At 36.6% G+C, this 26,212-nt stretch overlaps 3 protein-coding genes across 3 annotated transcripts in view; 2 read left to right on the top strand and 1 right to left on the bottom strand.

The window, feature by feature from the left end:
* Positions 1 to 6,787: 6,787 nt before the first annotated feature.
* On the top strand, positions 6,788 to 9,948 carry LOC149000491 (putative metal-nicotianamine transporter YSL7). The gene is made up of 6 exons (XM_089139743.1): positions 6,788 to 7,348; positions 7,490 to 7,653; positions 7,734 to 7,831; positions 7,920 to 8,054; positions 8,160 to 8,349; positions 8,646 to 9,948. Exons 1-6 carry the CDS (start codon positions 6,910 to 6,912, stop codon positions 9,750 to 9,752), a joined length of 2,133 nt encoding a protein of 710 aa, XP_088995869.1. The 5' UTR covers positions 6,788 to 6,909; the 3' UTR covers positions 9,753 to 9,948.
* A 1,474-nt stretch (positions 9,949 to 11,422) lies between these two features.
* On the top strand, positions 11,423 to 15,033 carry LOC149000492 (putative metal-nicotianamine transporter YSL7). The gene is made up of 6 exons (XM_089140808.1): positions 11,423 to 11,921; positions 12,425 to 12,588; positions 12,828 to 12,925; positions 13,025 to 13,159; positions 13,291 to 13,480; positions 13,772 to 15,033. The coding sequence occupies exons 1-6, from the start codon at positions 11,498 to 11,500 to the stop codon at positions 14,873 to 14,875; spliced, it is 2,115 nt and encodes a 704-aa protein (XP_088996934.1). The 5' UTR covers positions 11,423 to 11,497; the 3' UTR covers positions 14,876 to 15,033.
* A 38-nt stretch (positions 15,034 to 15,071) lies between these two features.
* Positions 15,072 to 26,212, bottom strand: part of LOC149000493 (GPCR-type G protein COLD1) — a 40,494-nt gene continuing 29,353 nt past the window's right edge. Inside the window, exons 8-13 of the mRNA XM_089140809.1 lie at positions 25,121 to 25,213; positions 23,591 to 23,617; positions 23,319 to 23,405; positions 19,316 to 19,387; positions 19,046 to 19,176; positions 15,072 to 16,024 (exon numbers count right to left, since the gene is read on the bottom strand). Of these exons, the coding sequence (XP_088996935.1) occupies positions 15,871 to 16,024; positions 19,046 to 19,176; positions 19,316 to 19,387; positions 23,319 to 23,405; positions 23,591 to 23,617; positions 25,121 to 25,213 (564 nt within the window). The 3' untranslated portion in view covers positions 15,072 to 15,870. The remainder of the gene's footprint in view (positions 16,025 to 19,045; positions 19,177 to 19,315; positions 19,388 to 23,318; positions 23,406 to 23,590; positions 23,618 to 25,120; positions 25,214 to 26,212) is intronic.

Genomic DNA, 26,212 nt, shown 5'->3' on the forward strand with positions numbered 1-26,212 from the left:
GTGTTGGGGGCAACCATGCCTTATTTTCTTGTTGAAAAGTCTTCAAGTGTTGATACTAGGTGGGTTTTAGTCGGGATATTACCGATGCCCTTTCTTAAAAAATACACTCTAGTTTTTTTAAGTATTTTGTGGGTCTTAGTCGGGACGTTCGGGGGCCCCCGGGGAAAACCCCCGTTTTTTAGGGGTTTTCAACCACCACCACCACAACCCCCCAGGGGGGGGGCCCCGAAGCCTTTCATTAGAAAATTCCTGAAATTTTTTTTAAGTGTTAGAAGGTCTTAGTTGGTAGTAATCAAAGCCTTTACTTAGAAAATTCGTTAAAAATTTTCTAAGTGTTAGATGGTCTTAGTCGGTCATCCCGAAGCCTTGTTAGAAGGCCTTAGTCGATTGTAACTGAAGCCTTGTTAGAAGGTCTTAGTTCGTCATACCCAAAGCCTTGTTAAAAGGTCTTAGTCGGTCGTAACCAAAAAGCATTTCTTTAGAAAATTCCTGAAATTTTTTCTAAGTGTTAGAAGGTCTTAATCAGCCGTAATTGAAGCCTTATTAGAAGGTCTTAGTCGGTCGTAACCGAAACCTTTCCTTAGAAAATTCTTGAAATTTTTTTTTAAGTGTTAGAAGGTCTTAGTCGATCGTAACCGAAGCCTTTCCTTAGAAAATTCATGAAAATTTTTTCTAAGTGTTAGAAGGTCTTAATCGGTCGTAATTGAAGCCTTTTGAATTTTTCTAAGTACCGTTGTACCCCCATGCTCCCCATTCAAAAGAGGTTTGGTTTTTTAAATTTGAATTGCATTGAAAATTTGGTTCAAGTCATACTGCAAAATCTTGACCACGAATACATAATATAGAACGATTAAGGATAGAACTTTTTGAGATGTCTAGCATTCCACGATCGGTTCAGCTCTCTATCAATTACTGGATACATCAATTTATAGGCATCCGATCCTACTTGCTTGACAATCATATAAGGTCCTTCCCACGAAGGATCTAACTTCTTTTGGTGCCGATCATAATGATAACTTCAGATCATAATGTCCCCATTGACAGGTCTTAGATTTCCTGGATCTGTCAATCGGTAAGCTCCTAACAGTATTTGGTCATCGTCGGGTTCATATTGCCCATGTTCTTGGTCATAATCATATTCATGTTCGACACGATCATGCAACCCATGATCATTTTCAGACTCTGCACGATCATATTCGATCCCTTTTAGAATCAACAACCCTGATCATGTTCATACTTTGACCCCCTACGATCGCAATCACGTCGCCATCTTATTCAAAATCCCCACGATCTTACTTCCTTTCCTACTCTCGAGGACGATCACGATCACGATTACGATTAAGTTCATGATGATCAAGATCTCTATTGTATTCTTTCTCCTCTTCCCTACTCCTATCACGGTCTCGAGGGTTTTGTTTTTTCCCATGTGTGCATGTACTTGATGAAAGCATAACCTCTAGGTTTGTTTATCACTTTGCCAATAATCACTCGAACCTTTTAAGATGTACAAATTCGCCACAAAGGATGCATCACCAACATTGCTAGAGTAGTGGAGAAACTGATGAATGTGGTTGATTGACCCATTGTCGAAAAGACATACCATCTCCTTACCATGGATTTTATTTTATTTTATTATTATATATAGAAGCTAATCTTGATTCATGAAATAAAATAATATCAGAATATCTTCTAAAGCTAAGAATTTTTTTTATCGAGATTGGAGTAAAAATCAAAATTTCAGTTGTATGATAACGCAAACAATAAATCAAATGCTAGGAAGAAGGGTACTAGTGCTATGGAGCTCTAACCAACCAGGGGAAAGAATATATATGACAAAATTTTCTTTTTTTGGTCAAAGAAGGTCCCACATCGGATTAGTAATACAAACTTTTTACCATTTATAGTAATGCACTGCATTATATTGTACGCCTGAAAACCGTGAGGCTTTACCAAGCCAAAGCGGACAATATCGGGTTGGGGAAAAATGAAATTGGCATATGCTTCGTCAATATGATAGCGCCAAAATTGAGTTTAGTGAAAGCTCTCTTCTCCCCCGGTGAGGCGTTTTGTTTTCTAAACAGAATTTTTTTTTTTTTTTTTGCTATATATCGCTGACATTTGGCCTATCCTATTTCGGTGGGGTGTGTCATGTCGGTACTTATCGACATGATGATATATCGGTAACATTGCGAATTTGTTTAGTATGACTGTTTCAGTGGGGTGTGTCGGTCCGGTACTTATCGACATGACGATATATCGGTAACATGGCAAATTTGTTTAGTATGTTTTGAAGGGTAGAACATCGAAATCTTAATTATTGGCGGTGATGCTATTTGCTGTCTTCTACTTCGATAGCTCCTTTTTACAATAGTTCAAATGTCGACCTAGATGTGTCAAAATTTAGGTTAAATCTTGGTTTAGCAAGAAACTGATACGAAACTATGGGTTAGCTTTAAGTGTCTTGGTTGGCATTTTTCGACAATATTTCAAAATCTCGGTAGTTTCAATAAGTACTTAGAAAATTTTGGTTGTTTCGGCCAATAAATGTCAAATCATGATCAATTTTAGCAACCTTCAATAACTTTCGATAAGTTTCATTTGTTTCGATTAGTTTCAATGGTTTAGACCAATCAATCTGATGTGTTTAAAAATTGTTCAACCGTTGAAAGCCTTCAAAACAGGAGTCAAATGTGGGCCGATTCGTCGGTCCGGAATTTGCGATGGTTAAGTCAATAATTGCACCATAAAAGAGTTCTAAATCATTGCAGAGCTTGGTTGAGAGATAGAATAGAGGGAGAACGATTCAATTACCTCCCCTTTGTACTGATTGTTGTTTTATATAGGGTTTATCTTCCATTCTCGACCGTCGGACTAATCCATGAGTCTTGTCTGTAACCGTAAGATCTTAGGGTTTAACTTCCCTAATCAGTGTTATTCCACATTCCTTCGTTGCCAAGATCGTTTATCCCAATTTTGGTGCGATCATATCTCTTACTATAGCGGTTGGGTCTTCCATAACGATTAAGTTTGTTCATGCTCAAGTAACCTTTGGGTTAGCTACTCGCTCCGGACTTGACCGGGATGAACCGACCAACCCAGGTTTGACCCGGCTGACTTATTATTATTATTTTTACTCATCACTATCACATGTCTATGTATTACCAGGCATATCCAAAATCCTTGGTTTCAACATGGTTTGGACATGATGTTGAAGTCCAAGAAGTTGTCTTGCTGAGGTCATTTTGCATGTCATATGCAAATTTCGTACGCTGCCTTCGTATCTATTCATTATTCAAGAGTTATAGAAATTGGAAAATTATTGAAAGACATTTGTGTATAAGTTTGAAATTGTTAATGGTAGACTTTTGATATAAATACACCATGTAATCGATATCAATAAAAATAATTAGTTATTATTTAGTATTTTTTTTTTTGGGTAAGGTTATTATTTAGTAAATGCTAATAAGAAAATAAAAAACTGTATTTTCATTGGATCGAGATACCCTTCCTCCTATACAATATACATTTTATTCACTAAATAAACCAATGCGAGGTTGCTCGGCTGCTCGGCTGCTCGGCTGGTAAGACCAACACCTCTTAGTGAAAAGGTCATGGGATTGACGCTTGCTGATAACATTTATCATAGCCCAATCCCTTATATATTAAAAGTGCCTTTGTACCGAATAAACCATTTCAAGCCACCCCTGTTTAATATTCGTTGAATCATGCCACCAACAAAATGTCCTACCTATTGTTAAGAGGTTCTCAAGTGGTACACTTCTTCAACGAACACCCCCTTACCTTAAACCTTATGTCTCTTCGTGCACCTTTTTTTATGTCTCTTCTATAAATATTGTTCACAACAAAAATAATTCTCATACTATTTCATCCCACCCCCAAAATTCACATAATATTTTATTCTCAAAAAACACCTCTAGGAAATCATATCATATTATTATACAGAAATAAAACCTCAAATTAATAACGGTAAATCATTTACTGGACCAAAATCTATTCTTTTAAAATAACATACCTTTTTGTCATTGAATAAACCCTTTCAAGTCACCCCGTGTAATATTCATAATTCATTGAATCATGACACCGATGAAACGTCCCACCAGGTTCTTCAAGAGGTACACCCCTTCAACTATTACCCCTTTTTTTCTCTCTCCTATAAATATCATGTAAAAAAATCAAAAAATCAAAAAAAAAATCTCACTATAATTTATCCTACCCAAAAAATCTGCCCAATATTTTATTTATATAAATTTAAAAAAAAGAAAGGAAAAAGAAATAACCCCTAAATAATTACAACATCAATTAACATTAATAACCCCTAAACGTATAAAAGTTTAAAAACTATGAAAGAAAAAGTGATAATTTAACTTTGACCATTTTTTTTAATCTTATAATTTTTTAATACATATAAATTATTGAAAAAACTAACTAAAATTTCGTGCCTACAGACGTAAAAATTTTGCTAGCCCTGAAAAGAAGAAAAATGCAAATTAGATGTCAAACTAAAAATAATATGCTAACATGTAGATATATTGGTTTCATCACCTCCTTTATGGAAATTATATCATTAACAGATTACATAAAAATAGATTATAGATTGGATTTACTGATAAAAAATAAAAAAAGAATAAAAATAAATATGGTTATTGTTAAGCCACAAATATCATGTTTTTTATTTATGTGCTTGAACACATTTAATAATCAATCAAGTTGGCAAGTTTATTAATACGAGTCAACTTTAGACATAATATATGGATTGGGTGAATAGCATCTGTACAAGTAAAGCCTTTTTTTTTTTTCAATTTTGTATTTTCATCATATAGCTTTGTTATGGGTCACATTTTGCTTTTTTTTTTTTTTGTTTTTTTGTTTTTTTTTTTTTGAAAATGAAGTTTACTTGGACCAACTTACGCACACATGGACTACTCTTCAAAGGGGTAGCTGTTACATATAATTCAAATATAAGGCGGGCTTAACTCTTGGCTCAAAAGGGATCCAAACTCTGTCCTCCTACGTAGAAATGTTGGTCTTTGCCAACTAAATCACCCCTTAAGATCGCATTTTTGATTTGCTAGTCTCAGATACGAATGGATAAGCTTTGACTTGGGGAGGGGCGACTCAACTCAGATTGCTAATTTCACTTAAAAGGATGCAAGAAGGATTGAGAGATAGGAGTCAACTCAGATTGCTAAATTTTTTGTTTGATAAAAGGTGCTTGATATTATATTAGAAATAAAAAGTAAATAACATTGCATATGATAAAAAATGTGTCCACAAGCATCGTCATTGACGATGTCACAGAAACATTCAGGTAGATAATTCACATTATAGACAATCTCTATGTTAGTAGTCATATGGCTCGCTAAAAAATCGGCTGTTGCGTTAATCTCCCTTAGGTGGTGTAAAAAACACACAAACACAACTCATCATATTCGCCTCGTAATAACCAGATATTTTCTAGCAGGTCAACCAGACATTGAGAGTTAATTCTCTATTTAGTGGGGAAGTTAGGTCAAGGTGGTTTATTTTCATTAGTGGAGAAGGGACAAGCCCATTGATTCTCTATTAACAGGGAATTGATTCTCCCCCTTGTGAGGAAATGAGTCATAATGATTCAATGACCCAATGCATTGCCTTGAGAATCTCAAGGGGTGTAAGGTGTGATTTGGGCTTATATAAACACAATCCCTTCCTTGCATGTAGTGTGTAATAGAGACACTCCTCACACTTGAATTATTTGTTACTTATTTTAAAAGCTTCTTTGAGTTTGTCTAAGTGTTGTGCTATAACTTTTGTCTCCTTGAAAAAAGGACTAGAAGAACTACCTCATCTTCTAGTTGGAGGTTGTGGTGCAAAGAACCTTTGATAGTAGGGTGCATCAATTACCTTAAAGACAACACTCAAAGTGTGACTCAACCTCATTCATCGGTGATTCGTTTGATTACAACATCAAACTCTCCGGATTGGCTAAGGATCTTCATTTTTCAATTGTATTACGATTTCATTATTGTGTTTTATAGAATTTGTAATACAATTACCCAACATTTTTACGACAATATTTGGACATGATGTTGAAGTACATGAAGTTGATTTGCCTGAGGTCATTTCGCACATCATATGCAATTTTCATACGCTGCCTTCGTATCTATTCATTATCCAAGAGTTATAGAAATTAATTGGAAAATTATTGAAAGACCTTTGTATACAAGTTTGACATTGTTAATGGTAGACTGTTGATATAAATACACCATGTACTTCTGAGGATCATTAATCATGCTAAGACGCAAATCTTTGTTTCATCATCTCATAACAACAAAGAAATTTTATCCTTAAAAGAAAAAAAACAAAGTAAAATATAATTAATAAACATGTAGTAAACCCTAAATTGGAAACAAAACATGCATTTATCATTCTAACATGTAAATGTTTGTTTCGTCATCTCTTTTTAACAAATTATATCGTTAAATAAAAACATTTCTTGGATGACGTAGAATAAAATAATAGATTGAATTTATTTATAAGAAGAATAAAAATAATAATATTGGTTATTGTTTAGCCATATGTTCCATATTTTCTATTTATGTGCTTGAGCTTACACGTTAAATGACCAATCAAGTTGGCAAAAGCTTATTAGTTAATAGTATGAACAGACTTCAGACATACATAATCAATGAAAGAAGCATATCCGTTGACTGCGTTCTAGCAATAATCATGTTGGTTTTGCTTTCCCTGAAATCCAAAGACTCTGCAATATTTGTCAAACCAAACAGATACCATCGCCCAGAGACATAAAGAAACATGGATTTTTATCTTTCACGTCATATAAATAGAATAATTTCTATGAAGAAGAAGAGATTCAGTTCCAATATTCCAGCCTAATTATCCAAACCAATGGAGAACAGGGAAGATGGTATCCAACTATACACCACCACCTATGGAGTTCCCTCAGATTCACAAGTGGTGAATCGTCAGGGATCAAAGAAGATCCACAAGAAGGAAGTAGAAGAAGAAGAAGAAGATCTACAGCTCAGTGTTGAACAGATATTTGAGAACACAAAGGTGCCTTCATGGCGGGAACAGCTGACCCTGAGAGCTTTTGTGGTGGGGTTGTGTCTTTCAGTTCTCTTCAGTTTCATTGTCATGAAACTGAACCTCACCACTGGTATCATACCTTCCCTCAATGTCTCTGCTGGGCTTTTAGGGTTCTTTTTCGTGAAGACATGGACAAAGTTCTTGGAGAAGACTGGTTGGCTTAAACAACCCTTCACAAGGCAAGAGAATACTGTCATCCAAACCTGTGTTGTTGCTAGTTCTGGTATCTCTTTCAGTGGTATGTTATCAAAACCCTCTTGTGATATTTTGCAAAGCCACACACTTGTTTTCCTTTAGTGCTAGATCATTTATCATAGTGTAAAGTGCTATGGAGAATTCATTGTGAATGGTGTTATTGATCAACTTGAATGGTGAACAGGAGGTTTTGGGAGTTACCTCTTTGGTATGAGTAGTACTATAGCGAAGCAAGCAGGAAAGTTTAATGATGCTATGGATATTAAGGACCCACAAATTGGATGGATGATTGGGTTTCTCTTTGTTGTTAGTTTCATTGGTCTCTTTTCTGTGATTCCTCTTCGGAAGGTAAGTTGAGTAAACTCATTCATAAATTTTTTTCGATTGAAACTATATATTTTGATTTTTATGTTGTTTGATGGGTTCAGATCATGATCATTGATTTTAAACTGACCTACCCAAGTGGCACTGCAACTGCACACCTCATAAACAGCTTCCACACTCCTGAAGGAGCCAAACTTGCTAAGTAAATAAAATTCTCTTGAATAAGCAATCTTGAAACTGAATATATATGAAGGAAAGCTCTCATGTATTGTATTTTCTCATGTTCTCAGGAAACAAGTCATCACATTGGCCAAGTTCTTTAGCTTCAGTTTCTTGTGGGGTTTCTTTCAATGGTTTTACACTTCAGCGACTGGTTGTGGATTTCAAAGCTTCCCTACATTTGGTCTTCAAGCCTATGGCGATACGTATGTAGAATGTTTTATAGTTCAGCCATGTTTTATGTTGATGTTCTTATTGCCTAAATCTATACATGGATACTAATATATGTTGTTCTTTTGCCTGGAAAACAGGTTTTATTTTGATTTCTCAGCAACTTATGTTGGTGTTGGGATGATTTGTCCACACATCATAAATGTATCTGTGTTACTTGGATCAATTATCTCATGGGGTATCATGTGGCCTCTCATTGGGGCCAAAGCAGGTGATTGGTATTCTGCGTCTCTTCCTCCTACCAGTCTCAGTGGTCTACAAGGTTACAGGGTAAGGTTCTACTTCTGAAACACTCCATAGTGACCTAAAAACAACTAAAACAATTTCAATATAATAAAACTCAGAAAGCTGGCTTCTTGTTTTCAATCCTTATAGACATTTAGCACACCATCTTTGCTCAGCTGAAAGATGACTGACGCATCCATAGTTGCAGATGATGATTTGATTCCAAGAACTATATGTTAACCTAGTTTTAATGCGAAAATGCTATCAATTCTTTACTTAATGTGTGACCATCTAACAAATCATTCCTTGATGAATTGACATTTTTGTGATGTCAAATGCAGGTTTTCATTTCAATTGCCATGATCCTAGGAGATGGTTTATACAACTTTGTGAAGGTGTTGAGCCAAACCATTATCGGCTTATTTCAAGAAATTCGTGAGAAACGAAATTCAATTCTCCCTGTTGCTGATGAAAAAACATCTGAAACCCCAGCTCTCTCTTATGATGATGAACGACGAACCCAACTCTTTCTCAAAGACCAAATTCCAACATGGTTTGCATTAGGAGGCTATGTCATTATTGCTGTTATTTCCATTATTTCAGTTCCTTTCATCTTCCCTCCACTCAAGTGGTACTACATCTTGGTCATCTACATTATTGCACCAGTTCTAGCTTTCTGTAATGCTTATGGGTGTGGGCTCACTGATTGGTCCCTAGCATCCACATATGGGAAGCTTGCTATCTTCACAATTGGTGCATGGGCTGGAGCAACACAAGGAGGGGTTTTAGCAGGTCTAGCAGCTTGTGGTGTTATGATGAACATTGTTTCTACAGCATCTGATCTCTCACAGGACTTCAAGACTGGGTATCTCACCTTAGCTTCACCAAGATCAATGTTTATAAGCCAAGCGATTGGAACTGCAATGGGTTGTGTTATCTCACCTTGTGTCTTCTGGATCTTTTACAAGGCTTTCCCTGATCTTGGCACACTTGGTTCACAATACCCAGCTCCTTATGCAAGTGTCTACCGTGGGATGGCTATGCTAGGTGTTGAGGGGTTCTCAGCTATGCCAAGCCATTGCCTTCAACTTTGCTATGGGTTCTTTTTTGCATCAATTTTGATAAATGGAATCAGAGATTTTGTTCCAAAGAAGTGGGCTCAGTACATTCCAGTCCCAATGGCCATGGCAATACCATTTTACATTGGGTCTTACTTCACCATTGATATGTGTGTTGGAAGCTTGATATTGTTTATATGGCAGAAGATTAATAGGGCTAAAGCAGATGCATTTGGACCTGCAGTTGCTTCTGGGTTGATATGTGGAGATGGAATATGGACTTTGCCCAGTTCAATACTAGCTTTGGTTAAGTTGACTCCACCCCTTTGCATGAAGTTTCTCGATGCTGCAACGAATGCCAGAGTTGATATTTTCTTAAATGGATCTTAAGCCTCTTCTTTTGTTAAATTGTCAGTGTTGCTGAATGCAACTTTGTTTGATGATAACATCAATATATTTAGTTTTAAACGTTTCACAGAAATTATGTTTCAAGATGGGGTATTTTTCCCCAGATTTCATATTTAATATTTTGTTGAGAAGCATATCATTGTAAAACCATTTATGTCCTCGACACCCAGATTGAATTGTTATGAGGCTTTTTTCAATCTAACCAAGATTTCATACCAACCCAGCTACCGGTATCTCTAGCTAGTATTCAGGATAAAATCCCATTTACCAGAAAGAAAACTAACTGTATCTCATCAAAGTCCATGATATTCAATTGCAATGACAATGATCTCCAAGACTCCAAGGTCGAAGAACAAATTAAATTCTAATGTCAACTATGTAATATTCTTCATCATCTATAGCAGTGAGCATGCAAGATTTTTCTGTGATTTTTTATGATACACACCATATGTGAACTCAATCTTGTGAATTGAAATCATGAATATGTGATGTGCATGGACCATGCTCATAGAACCTTTTGATACTCTTACCAAAAAAAGAAATTTTTTTTTAATACATGTTTTAGCCAGTTGCATCTCTTTTTGAGTTTTTTATGGATTTAAGATCTCAGATCAGATATTTTCTTAATCTGGCTGTGACTTCACCTTATAGTTGTTCTTTGGGAGTGTGACATCTGCATGTAGTACATGTAAGAATCAATGAGATTTTATATATTGACATCATAAGCAAGGTTTAAAGTATTGGTATTGATCAGGTGATTTTAAGAGATGTATCGTCCTATATCGAATATTGTATCGCTCTGATTAAGGTATTTTAATATAATTTAATAGAGAGACGTATCGAGATGTATCGTATCGGTTGGGTCAAATATAGATACGTATCGGCTAGTATCGTATGGTATCGACTTTAAACCTTGATCATAAGAGTAAATAGTGTAAGATTTCCACCTTCAATGAGAGTGAAGTACATGAACATTTTGACCCACTTAGTATCTTGGTGTAGGCATGCAGCACACACCCACATAGAATTAGTTGTGCTTCCATCTCTTTGTCTCTCCTTGGCTCTCCTTGATTCCACCATGCTTCTTCTATGCAACTCTAATGCTTTTCAATGTTTACCTATTCAGGCATTAATCATATTGTTTTATATCTTTCACAATAATCACAATGGCTTCAACTGCCAAAGTCAAAACAAACGTTATCACCATGCTTTCAAGCTGAGGTCAGTTAAGAGATCAAAAGCTAATGAACCGAGAGCAGCATGCAATGGGAGACAGAAATAAGAATGTTTCATGTAATTTTAAGTAAGTCAACTATGAAATTCTCGTTCTTACCAAAAAAACAAAAAAATTATGAAATTCTTGTCGCTTATCTTAGGTTAATATTGACTTTCAACATGAAGAAGATATTCTTCAAAGCTATATAATGAAAAGTGTCTCTTCATCTCATTTTGGATTCTTTTTTCTTGATCAGAGTACTTCTTAAAAGATAAGATAAAGGACAATAATAGTCATCTTTGCAGCCTTGCTACCTCATGAATGATCCAATAAATAATGATTAAAAAAATTTAAGTGTCGTGTCTTTTTTTTTTCTGGTAACCATTCAAGTATCGTGTCTGAACTCTGAAGTCATATAAAGAGTAGAAATCCCACTGTACATGAGACATGATTCATTTTCAACTTTGAAGTCCACAACTTTCCTGGCTGAGATTCCCAAAATATCAAATTCATGGATAACAAGGATGACTGCGTTCAGAACATCACTACCAATGGAGAGCTCATGGATCCACAGCCAGTGGATCGCCAGGGATCTAAAAAGAACAAGAACAAAGAAGAAGAAGAAGTAGAGCTCACTATAGAGCAGATCTTTGAGAATAAGAAGGTGCCTTCATGGCGAGAGCAGCTGACACTGAGAGCCTTTGTTGTGGCATTTTTCTTGTCAGTCATTTTCAGCTTCATTGTCATGAAGCTCAACCTCACTTCAGGTATCATACCTTCCCTTAACGTTTCTGCTGGGCTTTTAGGGTTCTTCTTCGTGAAGACATGGACAAAGTTCCTGGAGAAGGGTGGTTGGCTCAAACAACCCTTCACAAGACAAGAGAATACTGTCATTCAAACATGTGTTGTTGCAAGTTCCGGCATAGCTTTCAGTGGTACGTTTCAGTTTCTCTCTTTGTAATTTAAAGGTGTCAAAACCTAGCTTGAATACTATCAAAGAATTTCTCAATTGACAATGACCAGCACCCAATAATGTTGATCCTCTCTGCCAGGCAGACCATGTATCCACCCATCGCCCTGCCCCTCTGGATGGGCACCACTGGCCTGCCCATGGCTAAGAGGAACGGGGAGATGGGGGACGGTCTGCCCAGGAACTCACAAACACCTCTTAGTGGAGGTCATGGGTTCAATTCTCTGATGGTGTATGGAATAGTCCCCCACCTCTTAATATAAAACTATGGATTACAGGAGAAAAAAAAAGAAGAAGAAGATGGAGGAAAAGCTTGAATTGGTAAAACTGATTAAAAGAAAAATGGATTAAGAAAGTTGGTCTTTATAAGGGTGGTCTTCAACTGGGGTATGATGACACCTTCTCGTGTCTAAAATGATTTGGAAATTTCACTGTTAATGGTTTTATGGGTTTAATATGCATGAGCAGGAGGTTTTGGGAGCTATCTCTTTGGAATGAGTGAGGTTGTGGCAAAGCAGGGGACAAGTTTTTCAGATCCTCTTAATGTTATGAACCCACAAATTGGATGGATGATTGGGTTTCTCTTTGTTGTTAGTTTCATTGGGCTCTTCTCTGTGGTGCCTCTTCGAAAGGTAATTCTAACAACTGATTTAGTAAGGGATAATTTCAAGTTGCATATACATAAGATTGAAAATCTTGTTGTCACTATGGTAGGTCACAACCAGAGATTTCTAGCCTTATAAAAAGCACTTCTTTTTCCGTGAAACTTCAGATCATGTCACTTCAAAATGGCACAAACTTGAAAATGAATTATTTCTTCTGTTGGAATTGTATGTTTCTGATCATTTTTTCTGTTTGTGTTTGGATTCAGATCATGATCATTGATTTCAAACTAACCTACCCAAGTGGCACTGCAACTGCACACCTCATAAATGGTTTCCACACCCCAGAAGGAGCCAAAGTTGCCAAGTAACTAAGATTCCCATGGCAAAGCTATTAATATTGGGATATTGCAACTAAATATGGGAAGGAATGCTCTTACCAATTACATTTATCTCATGTTCTCAGGAAACAAGTCAGGACGCTGGGCAAGTTCTTCAGCTTGAGCTTCTTGTGGGGTTTCTTTCAATGGTTCTTCACTGGAGGAAACAATTGTGGATTTCAAAGCTTCCCTTCGTTGGGTATCCCAGCCTTTAAAAATATGTAAGTTGAATGTTTTATGATTCACGTAAGGTGATTAGTGTGATGGGTCATATTCTCTCATTAAGATGAACCATTGCTTGTTTTTAGTTCTGGAACATTGATATCTGCTGCTCTTTTTTATGGAAAAACAGGTTTTACTTTGATTTCTCTGCAACTTTTGTTGGGGTTGGAATGATCTGTCCTCACATCATAAATGTATCTTTGTTAGTTGGATCAATTCTCTCATGGGGTATCATGTGGCCTCTAATAGGTAATAAAGCAGGTGTTTGGTATCCTGCAAGCCTTGACCCTAACAGTCTCAATGGCCTACAAGGTTACAAGGTAAAGATTCACTTTTACAATACTCATTAAGATATTTAATCGCATAAAGTTTCTTTCTCTTCTTTGGGAACTGAGGTTTGCCCAGGTCAGCTTATGCACACCTTAATTATATCATCAAGTGTAGCTTTTATACATAATCTAACACTCAAACAGATTCAAACTGTTGACCTCATACTATGAGACGTCGGTCTTTTGCCAATTGAGCAACCCCTTGAGGTTATCAGTAACGTACAGTTACTACTTCACAATGGTCACCACTGTCTTTCATGGGCTAATGAATTCTCCTTGCAGGTTTTCATTTCTATGGCCATGATCTTAGGAGATGGAATATATAACTTTGTGAAGATGCTGAGCCGAACACTCATCAGCTTGACTCAAGAAATTCGTGCTAAAAGAGATGGGGTTCTCCCTGTTGCTGATGGTGACAAACCTGCAAGCTCAGTTATCTCTTATGATGATGAACGAAGAACCAAACTCTTTCTCAAAGACCAAATCCCAATCTGGTTTGCATTAGGAGGTTATGTCACTATTGCTATTATTTCCACTATTGTAGTTCCATTCATTTTTCCCCCACTCAAGTGGTACTGCATCTTGGTCATCTACATTGTTGCGCCAGTTCTAGCTTTTTGTAATGCCTATGGGTGTGGGCTAACTGATTGGTCCTTAGCATCTACATATGGGACAATAGCCATCTTTGCAATTGGTACATGGATTGGTCCATCAAATGGAGGAGTTCTAGCAGGTCTTGCAGCTTGTGGTGTCATGTTTAACATAGTCTCCACTGCATCCGATCTCTCACAGGATTTCAAGACTGGTTACCTGACGTTAGCTTCACCAAGAGCAATGTTTGTAAGCCAAGTGATTGGAACTGCAATGGGTTGTGTTATCTCTCCTTGTGTCTTCTGGATCTTCTACAAGGCTTTCCTTGATATTGGTCTACCTGGAACACAGTACCCTGCCCCTTATGCAACTGTGTTCCGCAGCATGGCTATACTAGGAGTTGAGGGATTGTCATCTCTACCAAGCCATTGCCTTCAATTTTGCTATGGGTTCTTTTTTGCATCAATTTTGATAAATGGAATCAAAGATTTTGTTCCAAAGAAGTGGGCTAAGTTTATTCCAGTCCCAATGGCCATGGCAATACCATTCCTCATTGGTGGTTACTTTGCTATTGATATGTGTGTAGGAAGCTTGATATTATTTGTGTGGCAGAAGCTAAACAAAGCCAAAGCAGATGCATTTGGACCTGCAGTTGCTTCTGGGCTGATTTGTGGTGATGGAATATGGACTTTGCCTAGTTCAATACTTGCTTTGGCTAAGGTGACTCCACCCATCTGCATGAAGTTTCTGGACAGTGCAACAAATGCTAGAGTAGATGTTTTCTTGGGGGCTTAGCCTTACCCTTTGTTGTAACTTGTAACTGGAAGTGTTTTTGCAGTTCTGTTGGATGTATTAGAAGTTGGAAAAATACAGGCTCATGCGTTGGCACTGTGTTTAGATCAATTTTCAGAAGCCCTGTTGATAGATCTGGATGAAATACTCTCCATAAATGAAGGTTTAATAAGAAAGATTACATTTGTGTTATGCATCAAACTTGATGGAATTACTCATTGAAAAGCAATCTAGTTCTTGAAACCCTAGCTTGCTTTTCTAGGTTGTATCTTAACCATAAGGAACCTAGACCACTGATATAACTAGGGAAACTTGAATTTTCTAGTTTTATTTTGTATAGGATTGTTGTTCTTGTTTGACTTGCATTTAAACTGAACAAAGGACTGAAATTCACTGGTTCTTGCAATAAAAAACAGATAAAAAATATTATCATATATAGCAATGTACAAAACCTTATGTATGGTATCACTACATGGATCTAGCCATTTTTGCTGAATCACATAACTTTGATGCCGTGCATTAGCTTTGCTTTGTATCTCATATTGAGTGTTTCAAATTGCAGAGTGGTGTGGGACTATTATATAGACCCAATTACGTTGTGGTGTATGGTGGACATGTCTGTATGATTAGTAATTATGGGATCACCCCGACCAACCTCGATTAGAATATCCTTTTTATCTTAGCCTATGGCAACGAAAACACATAAAAGAGGGAAAACTCCAAGAAGAAACTCAAAAATCCCACGAACTTTCGATGTGCTATTCTTGAACTGAAATTACACAAATGAGACAGTTGATCCAAGAATACACTGATCCACACATGGTGAGCAAATGATTTTATTACTGAGGTATAGGAATTCTCTCCAAGCCCGTAGGAAGCCAATCCTGCACATTCAGAAATCTGGAGAGTAGAACTGTTACAGCCTCCAAGAATTGCTGATCAGTGTGCTCAGTAAGAATCACTCATTCAAAGGGAAATGACTGAGAGTTACATGACAATCAATCTATAGGATGCTTGTCCGCTTGGCGTGATGTGTAATGTGCAGAAAGCAGAAGCAAAGAAAGGAAAGCACTAGCCACAAAAATTGCATCAAACCACCGATGGTAGAAGTCGAACTGAATATCTCCACCCAAAACATCTGTGATAATTATCCTGGACAAGAGAAGTTAATTTAGCCAATTACAACAAATATAAATTTATCAGAAAAAGGGTCAACTTAGATTATCCAACTATCTAGTCAACTGAATGCTATAGACATTTGATAGGCCCCCAAGTACCAAACGTTATATTCTGCAATCCATGTCCCATGCTACTTGAACCCCTTGGTTCGCCCTAACTGTGATCACATTGAGCGATTGCAGGGGAAACCAAGAGACTCTGAATTCAGATTTCTAACTAAAATCAATTTGCCCTCCAAAAAGCATATAGCCGTGTACAAACACGTGTATTCATGTACATCTCTCTAGTTTATGTAATATATGAGACAGTTTTTTCTGTATGGGCACGTCTAAATGATTTTCTGAAGAGGCGCTAAATTTTTTAAAAAGCCAATGTTGGATGGGGCTGAAATTCTAAGGGCACATAAATATCAAGGTCTCCTACTCATGTGTCAAAAGTTTCAGACCAAATAGAATTTGACATGTACTTACATAAAGCAGTGAAAATAAGGACCCGAAGATGTCCAGCAAGTACTTAGTTTATGCATGCAGCTACATCAGAAGAAACAAGGGCAGAAACCTTAAAAAGACAAGGATGACGAAAAAGGATCAAAGCTGTTTGGTGCCATTTTTCATGGTGATCTCAGTGAGAAGGAGAGAGTAGTGAAGAATGATAATTCTCACTTCCCCTTTTCTGTTTTAGGTAACTTCATCTATTCTCTCATTGTTCATCTTAACCATGTACATGAGTTTCAGATATTCAGCATTAGCAATTTTGGTGTTAACCTTTTCAGAACCCCCCCCCCCCCCGGTTTTTATGTTTTGTACCCATACCAGTATTCCGGAGTCTGTTTTCAGTAGATCCTGATTATTTTTTTGGGGATGAATATTTAGGTTTAGTTGGTTACACCAATACAGTTTACTCTCTCCAGATCCTGATTTTATTATTCAACTTAAAAAATCTAAGATTCTGGTTTCTACAGATAGATCTGATCCCTTAGAAACCTTCAACTGACTTTTATGGTATTTTATTAGGTAATTCCTTTGTCAATGAATTTCTCCTAGTGAGAACACCCAGAGTCTTTTCTATTCCTTCACAAATCAAGTTCTCTAATTTTCTTTTCTGACCCTATATGTGTTAGTATTTTTTTCATATTTCATCTCAATCTGGTTTTCAATGTATACATATCTGAGCCCCCAAAGTGTGAGAATTTTTTTTTAAGATCAAAATTCGCATATAATCAGTCTACAGATATCTAATATCTTACTTGGCGTATAACCTAGGGCTTATTTCCGCCCTGTTCCAGCTGCTTTCAATAACCACAGAGTCAGAGAGAGAGAGAGGGGGGGGGGTGGAGTCATACCCAGTGCACACAGCTCTCACATTTAGCTGGGTGAATGGAGGGTCTGACGTAGACAGGTTTACCCCTGTTTCCACAGTGGCTGTTTCAAGGACTTGGATCAGATGTGCCAAGCATGATCTCACAGTTTTAGCTAGGCTTAGGGTTAATGGGGTGACCGGGTGAGCATCAAAATTAGTTTTAGCTGGCTACAATTTCTAGTTTGGCATATTTGACTTGACAAATGGTATTATTCTCTTGCAATTTCAATTTCTTTTCTAAAAGCCTGAGTTGACAAGGAGGTTTAAATGACAAGTTAAGACGCATTCCACAAGCTAAAATGGTGTTCTAAAGCGGACATGTTGAAAGAAAATAAACACAGAATTTATGTAAGGAGAACTTCAGGTCTCAGTTAATCCAAAGCAATAATTTGAATGGAGAACCAATTTAGACAATTTTTAATTTTAATCTTTCAGTAACTAACCCATTTAGAAAACTTAATTTCAGATGCACAGTTCAATTACTTGAAATTTCAGAAATAAAAACAATTGAGTCTAAGAATCAAAATTTGAAAATATTGGATTTTAGGAAATCATAAGAATACTGGGACCATTTGGGATTCAATCAACCTCAGAGACACATAGGTCCTTTTTTCTTTTTTTCTTTTTTTTTTTTTTGGGGGGGGGGGGGGGGGGGTCAAAAAACACATTGGTCAGTAAGGACATAAGATTCTGGTATTAAATTTTTTTGGCAAAACCTGAAAATCATATTGCCTAGGGACATCCTACTCTACATAATGTCAATACAAGGATGGTCCATCTGATGAGGAGCAGGAGCCCTAAACATTTTGAAATTTCATACTTATTCTCCTTGTCCATATCTCATAAATTTCCAAGACCTTGAACCAAACTCCGATCTACTTTCCTTGCTAATTGTTCATATAAATTTTGTATGTGACATGGGCCGGAGCTCCCTTGGCACATACACAGCCTTGTACCATACATTCTCAGGTCATTGAAGTATAAAATTCAGTCAGCATAGTGACAAATTGACGGTCTCTAATTTCCTCTCTTTGTTGAATAAATGTCTCTGTTTAGTTTCAGTTCAGGATAACTAAGAGCAACAAAATTATAATAGAACAAATGACTATCTATTCAGACCCTATTTACCTGAGATTTTCCTGACTTGCTGGCTTACTTTTATCTTGCATTTTTCTGTTACATTCCATCTTTAACTTGTTATTTCCCCTTCTTCATTTCTCAGATCATCTCCATTCCTTTTTCCCCACTTATCATCCCCCCCCCTTTTCTTGTCTAGAAATTAGTTTTCCCTACTTCGTTTTGTTGGATCGAGTTGAAGTTGGAATAGGGCTGATTTTTATTTTGTTGTTGTTGTTGTTGCATAAGATGATCCATTCCTTGCCTAACCCTCACGGTCCAATGGGCTGACGGTCTCAGTTAATCCAAAGCAATAATTTGCAAGTCTGGATCTAAGCTAATCCATGGTCCTTTCTCAAGATTAGTGAGTCAGCGGGCTGACGGTTTAACAGAGCAAATAGCTGAACCCTGTAACACCCCAGTAAGAAACGCCAAAGAGGAATGCAGAGGCTAGAAAGATGTAAAAGAACTAGTGCAAAAAGATAGATGAGATTCATCTCACAGCAGTAATAATCATACCTGTATTCAGTTGCCAAGCTTTTCCTTATCAATAGAATTGAAGAAACGAAATACATTCCCATGATTTCAGACAGAAAAAGTACAACATTTGTGGATGATCCACTTCCAACTCTGGAAACTGCAAAGAAGAACTGTATAAAAGAAAGGATCAGTTACTGTAAAGGCATCTTGTAGCACTAATATAATAAGTAATTCAATTTCATGAAAAGCAACTTTTTACACCCAAAATATCACAAAGAACTCAAAAGTTAAAGAGGATGGGAGAATTACCTTCATTAAGTTTGTCAAAAAGCCTCGGACAGATATCACAATCAACATCCCAATGAATAACAAGGAAATATACTGCATGGAAGAAACACTAAAGTTAACGGGAGAAGCTGTGTCAATCCATGAGGCAGCACGCATCGAGATATTTTTTTTAACTCAGATAGAAACCTAGCCAAAATGAAACAACTAATTTATTTATATGGAGCAGGATGTTATATTAATAATAAGAACAGCTTCACTTATAAGCACGGAGTGTTGAAATTGCATTTCTGAGTAATGTGGTCCCTGGGTAGTCAACATTTCTATTTCTGGGTTTAGTTTGAACTTGTAAGGGGTCTGATTTGGTGAGATATTTTTGGAGTTTCTATGGATTACACTTTATATATTTGTAATTTGTGACAGAATATTCTTCAATATATTGTAATTGCAGGCTATATAAAAGATCCTGCAACTCTAAAAAAGCTGACTTGAGCCACAGGGAGTTTCTTCTTTGGTGCAGAGCTGGAATCACAAATATTAGGAAGAGAAGAAGGAAATTTTGATCCCAGCATGGAGGCAGAAGCTGCAGGTCCAGAAGAATAAGAAGCAACCGAAGAGCTTGCAAGGTCAAAGAGAAACCGAGCAAGGAGGAATAAGTGAACCAACCGATGGTGTCACTCAGAAGTCGATTCTTTGTCTAGCGTCAAACTCAGAATCAAGCTTCTGAGTCTGCTGCTGATTTCTGAGTCCAACGGCGATACAAGCTTTCATTCTTTTATTTTATTTTCCTAGATTTTCCTATTTATTAGTTCTAAATATTGTTAAGCAAGGTAGTTTAGTCCTTCCATATTAGTTAGGCTGTTTTATTAAGATAAGGAGCGAGGGCCTCAAGAGGACAATAGTTTTCTTTTCTGAAAGTAGAGGAAGTTTTTCTTTTTCAGCTGGGCATTGATGGCGAGCATTATATAACTTTTAGTACGAAATTTGGACCAAATATAATAATTACATTGAAAGAATTAATACTAGAATGCCTTGACTGCCTAGGCAACGCCTTGTGGCCGCTTAACCGCCTAAGTACTTTTGAAGGCCCTCAAATGCCTTGGTCGCCTTGGTGCCATGACAACTATGACTTCAACACCCAAAATACCTTCCAAAATCCTTAATTTAAACTTCTACTACAAATCCCCCTTCAAACCTTGGATAACCTTAACATCATCTACAGTAATAGCAATATCAACATAAAAGATAATTAATATCCTTCTAGACTAGATTACCTATAAAAACTTAGCGATCATTGTTAAAACATGACAATCCAAATTCAAGAACACAGTAATTTGTTGAATCATGATTAAGGAGATTGCTTCAAACGATACTTCTAAGCTTGCACATGATCCTAGATTCCATCAACAAGAAAACTCCAAAAGTTTCTCCATATAGACTTCCTCACATAAATCATCACGAAGGAATATATTTGTAACATCAAGTTGATACAACTAACGATGAGAAGTTGTAAAAGATATCAAAATGCATGGATGCAACTTTGGCAATCAGGTAGAATCCACTCGATACAGATTTCAAAAATTTGAAGAAGCTCGACAAGGAAGGGGGAAAACTGAGGTTCCTAATCTGGACTACACGCATTAAGCTAGACAAAGAAGGGGGTAGAACTTTGGTTCTTGAATTTTTAACCACATTATCACTCAATACTATCAATATTCGCTACTGGGAATTGCCACATTACTATGAAGAGATTGATTGAGTGAACTCCATCCAGGAAGTCATACTTCATATCCATAGGTAGTCACATACTCATGGTATTGTCATGGTGGGAGATCTCGCGAGATCTCGCCGAGATCTCGCGAGATATCTCGTTTTTTCACAATGGCGAGACGAGATGGAGGTCGAGATCTGCGAGTTGGGATATCTCGCTCGAGATCTCGCCATATCTCGCCATATCTCGCCATATCTCGCCCTGGATCTCGCTGGAACTCTTAATTTTTGCCTTTTTTTTGGGGATTTTGGCTGAATTTTCACTTGCAACTACTCTTAGCACATCTACAACAAGGAAGATCAATCATTCTCTACTTGTCTTATGAATTTATGATTTAATGACATATAGAACTCTAATGGTTGTATAATTATTTTATTCTTGAAAATTGAGATTGTGATACCATATGGATGGAATTTGATAACATAAGTTAGTTGATGCATTTGATATACTTGCTTTTCATTTATATGCTTTAAAGGTTCATATTACATGTTGTATAACATGCATCCCTAATCCTACTACATTTCGGTTTCATACTATGGGTAGACTTAGAAATCATACATAGGGTTGTTTCTGACAAATCCAAGGCCACCAACGTGTTCAAAAGGCCTTAAATAAACTAAATACCAAGTTTCAACCCAATTGGGACCCTAAAACCCACCGAGATGGGCCACCGAGTTGACGCCAAAAAATTGTATATCTCGACCGAGATCTCACCGAGATGGTCGAGATCTCTCTTTTTCAAGGTGGCGAGATCTCTCTCGAGAGCGAGATCTTCTACCATGGGTATTGTATTGTTGAGAGTTGGGAGTTGGGACAAAGAACACTAGGGTAGTAGGGTGTCGATAACTTATGTATTGTTCACTGTACTGGTTGGATATCTATAAAGTACCCATAAGTCATAATATCATATTAAATATGGATTATTAACACTGCACTGCACTTTGCAGTTTATAGCAGAAAATTTAAGTCTTTAATTATTTTTTAACACTCATTCAATATTATTTATCTTCTTCCAATATTGCATAAATTAATTATTTTACTTGCCAATTATGTCTCATATCACCCAATGTCAGAATTGGCAATATTACATTACGGGTTCGACTTTTACTACCAACCAACGGTGTGAAACAAACATCAAACTGGTGCCTTCTTTCTTACCAATTTGAAGATTTAAGTATGAATATTAAGGTGAACAAGTTCCTATTCTCTTTTCCCACTTCTGACAATTTAGCTTTTAATGAAAATTTTAGTTTATTCTTTCCCAAAAAAGAAATGTATTGATAATAAGTCTAAAACGAGCTTAGCTCAAAATTTCAGAGCCAAGGTAGAAATTCCACTGAAACTTGCAAAAACAAAAACACACACTCACCACAGTGAGATCTCAATTGAGACTCCCACTCATCTTGACAAGTTCTTAACCATGCTTCTACTGCTACTCAGAATTGAAGACTAATCATGACAGTAAGTTCCCTTCACATACTTATAAACTCTCTCTCCCTTCTTTATGATTTTTAGCAGCAGGTGGGAATTAGGGGTGAAAACAAGGCAAACAAATTTTATGGGGAGGGAGGCACAAATCTAAGGCCAGAAAACAGATGGACAAGAATTACTTGTTACAGACCTTCAAAACAGAAATGCAACAATGCTATGTTATTCGTTACCAACTTCCATCCCTATCCTTGGCATCACCATCACTTTCAGTAACTTCTAATTTTATTCTCAAGCATGAATGCCATTGAGTCTAGGTGAACCAAGGCATTGGCAAGGTACTGAATGCAAGGTGACCAAGTAAACCGATGTCTATGCAATCAAGAAAAAGCTAGTTGTCAAGGCACCTGAATGCCAAGGTGGTTACTTAAGCGTTGCCTAGATGATGGCTTCACAACTATATTTTCAGCTTTCTTATTTTATGTTCAGTTAATAAGGCAATTGTAGAAAACATCAAATAGTAAATAATGTGGGGCAAAAAATGAATGAATGAATTCAATGATTTTGTTTGCAAGCATTAAATGGTATTAAGCTAGTAAATCATCACATGGAGTAGTGCCATAGAGGGGATGCTCATCGCTAGAAGCTTTTGTTGGTAAAACTCAAGTAAAAAGAAGTTAATGTATCATGACAGCCATCTAATTCTCAAATGAAATAACGGAAAGATTTCATAGAGGGAGTGCTCATCAATAGAAGCTTGAGTAGAAATAGGCTAATGTATTCTTGCACAACTGCCTACTGCTTCATTGAAATGGAATACCCACTGACCTGAGATAATACTGCCACATTTATGCCGATATCAAAGAACTGCAGGAATATGCTGATTGTCATTGTAACAGGATCTGCAGAGCCAGCCTGTCACAGAAAAACACAATAAGCAACAACCTAACAACTTATGTATGAGGTAGGATTATCTCCCTATGTGTACATAAAATGGAAGTGAAAATCACACTGAAATATGGTAGTTCTCCAACAAACAAATTCCAAATGTACGAGAGAAAATTGAAGCAATATAAATTATCAGTATCAGAAAATCTTACCCCCTTGAAAACGACACTCTGTAGAGACTGCATACAATAACAAAATCAATAAGATACCTTGTGGAAATGGCTCCTTAATAACCAGAAAACAAAAGCAAAATAGAGTGTAAAAACACCATATGATGCAACTGTAACAACAAATGAACAAGGCAAACAAGAAAGAAGGAATGCCTCTTGTATCTGTCATTAATGAAAGGAACATAAAACAGTAGATAAATAGGAATTCAAACTCCACAAAAACTTATCCACAAAATGAAACAAGAAAGACAGCCATGCATTGAAAATTGTAATAGTACTTTATGAAACTTATCCACATACATGCAAAAATAAATAAATAAAATGATATTTAAAGCAAGGGAAAGAGAATGCTACCCCGTCGCTTTTAATTGCGCACACAAAAGCATCAGTTTTAATGTGATTTTCGATTTTATTGGAAGCTGAGGCATTGGTTTATCCTAATCATAACCATTTACTGGATCTTCAACAGCGAGACAGCTATTGTGGGCTGGCCTTGCCATGTTTTTTTAGGATTATTTTCAAAACAAAGGAAGCTAATAATACTTCTCAAGAAAAATTCTTTAAGTTGATATGCGCATGCCCTAGCTGGAGTCAGATTTTAATCAAATCGTTATTTCTGAGAGTGACAACAGTTGAGTTAGTTTGGGACCTATTGCATCTTGTTATCAAGTGTAGTACACTGGTGCCATAACAGTTTTACTTCCCATGAGAAACAAGTAGCCAGTAAGCCATTTCATTGCCAGATAAGATTTGACGGTTCAGATAATTTCCAAATACTGACGTTGTTGCTAGAATTATGAGCAACATAAGTCATCATGCAGCAAAAATATGACACAGAATTTCTTAATTAAAGCCTTAAAGTGAAATACTAGGCACTAAAGCTGCTAAACTGCAAGGATCGTAACCATGATCTCGATTTCTCAGTATATAGTGGGAGCATCATTTGATGCCTATCAGGATTTGCTCCTTGATATGATAAAGCAGGACATGTGGCCAAAACCATACTGGTACGGCATAGAAAAGAAACAACAGCTACTGCATGATTCTGTGTTCCTTCCCATATTATTATGATACACATTAAACAGTAAAAGAGAATCAAAATTAAGATCAATTAATTTCACTTACGAAATGACGTAGTAATAGCATTTGTACACAAAGTAATGATGTACAAGCCAAATAATAGACAATAGCAGGCTGATAACAGAGTATGCTAGCACCTCCTATGTTTATATTCTTCCCCACTTGCTATGCAATGACAAGGTGTTAAATTCATTATTTTGTAGTAAACAAAATTAATGACAAAATAAAACATAACTACAAAAGTAACTGTGATGTTTCTTATCTGTTTGGCCAGAAAACCAGAGTGAACATGTAATAAGAATTTATAAAAACAGGTAAGAATAGCTAGGATACACAATGAAATACTTAGCTGCTAAACTGTGTAGGCAGTGTATTGATGACAAGATGTTTTAATGAAGTGAATAAGCATAGAAATCTAACAGAAGTACATACCTTTATCATTTTGTACACACAATACACAGAGCATGCATAACCCAGTAAGTTCTGTAAGTGACCTTTCCATGTCCGAGAATATGCTGCAGCTTCCTGAAAAGTAGTATTGGCAAAAAATCGGTCCCAAGTAACAGGAAATTAAAAGCAGTATCGCAGAAAAAGGCCAAGCATGTTCAAACACCTATCTGGCTCTGAAAAGAAAACGTCGTCTACTTTTGACATCCAAAAGATAATTCAAAGGCCAGACATTGACAAGAGTTGAAAATTACAGCTCTTTGTTGATATATGAGAACATCCATCAGAAATGACAATTCGACCCATAAGAAAACTCCAACAGGACACTATACGTAATATGGTTCTGCATATGTGTTAGATTCCACATCCTAGTGCATTATTGCCAATATCAGAACATAAACCAAAAGTAATATTGTCTTCTATTGAATAGACACCAACTACTGTCACTCTCAGAATATCCAAAACAGTGATGAAAGGCCATTGTGGGAGATATTGGAGGAACTGTGTTTCATAATGTTTAAATTTAGTAAAATTATCTCCAGGACAGGTTAACTAAGGAAACTATATAAACCTCAAAGGAAGCTCAAAATTCATGAATTGGATGTACTTTGACATAAAATATCCTATATTTGAAGCTGATGTTGGCTTGATTTAGCCATCATCTATGCATTTGTTTTGGCCATGAAGGCCACACATTTGGAAGGATTTTCAGACCAAATCAAAGTTATAAAGATGGCATGGCTAACATGGTGATGGAAGGATCCAAAAAGCAAGAGTAATGATCTTGGATTGTGTGATGTGTCAGTGTAGCATAGTAGTCATGCCTTGAACCTAGCATTTCAGGTGGGATGCAACAGTTCCATGATAAGACAATTAAAGAAGTTGCTAAATGGAACATCCATTCTTGACAAAGAACATCACCAAACAAAACCAATGCGTACAAAATAAGTATTCCTAAGATTGACTCTCTTGACTGGATGACTATTTTTATTGGTTTATATTGTCAAAGGAGATGAAATTGAAGCTTTCCTAGAATTGATCAGACTGGAAAAGGAGTGGTGGACAATTTACAAAAAG

The sequence above is a fragment of the Hakea prostrata genome, chromosome 11, assembly GCF_041222555.1.
Source record: "Hakea prostrata isolate BN-2017 chromosome 11, UWA_Hpros_2, whole genome shotgun sequence".
Lineage (NCBI taxonomy): Eukaryota > Viridiplantae > Streptophyta > Magnoliopsida > Proteales > Proteaceae > Hakea > Hakea prostrata.

Coding starts and splice junctions, on each gene's coding strand:
- LOC149000491 (XM_089139743.1), top strand. CDS start 6,910: ATGGAGAACAGGGAAGATGGTATCCAACTATACACCACCACCTATGGA. Junction 7,832..7,919: donor GAAGGAGCCAAACTTGCTAA/GTAAATAAAATT, acceptor TCATGTTCTCAG/GAAACAAGTCATCACATTGG. Junction 8,055..8,159: donor CTTCAAGCCTATGGCGATAC/GTATGTAGAATG, acceptor CCTGGAAAACAG/GTTTTATTTTGATTTCTCAG.
- LOC149000492 (XM_089140808.1), top strand. CDS start 11,498: ATGGATAACAAGGATGACTGCGTTCAGAACATCACTACCAATGGAGAG. Junction 11,922..12,424: donor TTCCGGCATAGCTTTCAGTG/GTACGTTTCAGT, acceptor ATGCATGAGCAG/GAGGTTTTGGGAGCTATCTC. Junction 13,160..13,290: donor ATCCCAGCCTTTAAAAATAT/GTAAGTTGAATG, acceptor ATGGAAAAACAG/GTTTTACTTTGATTTCTCTG.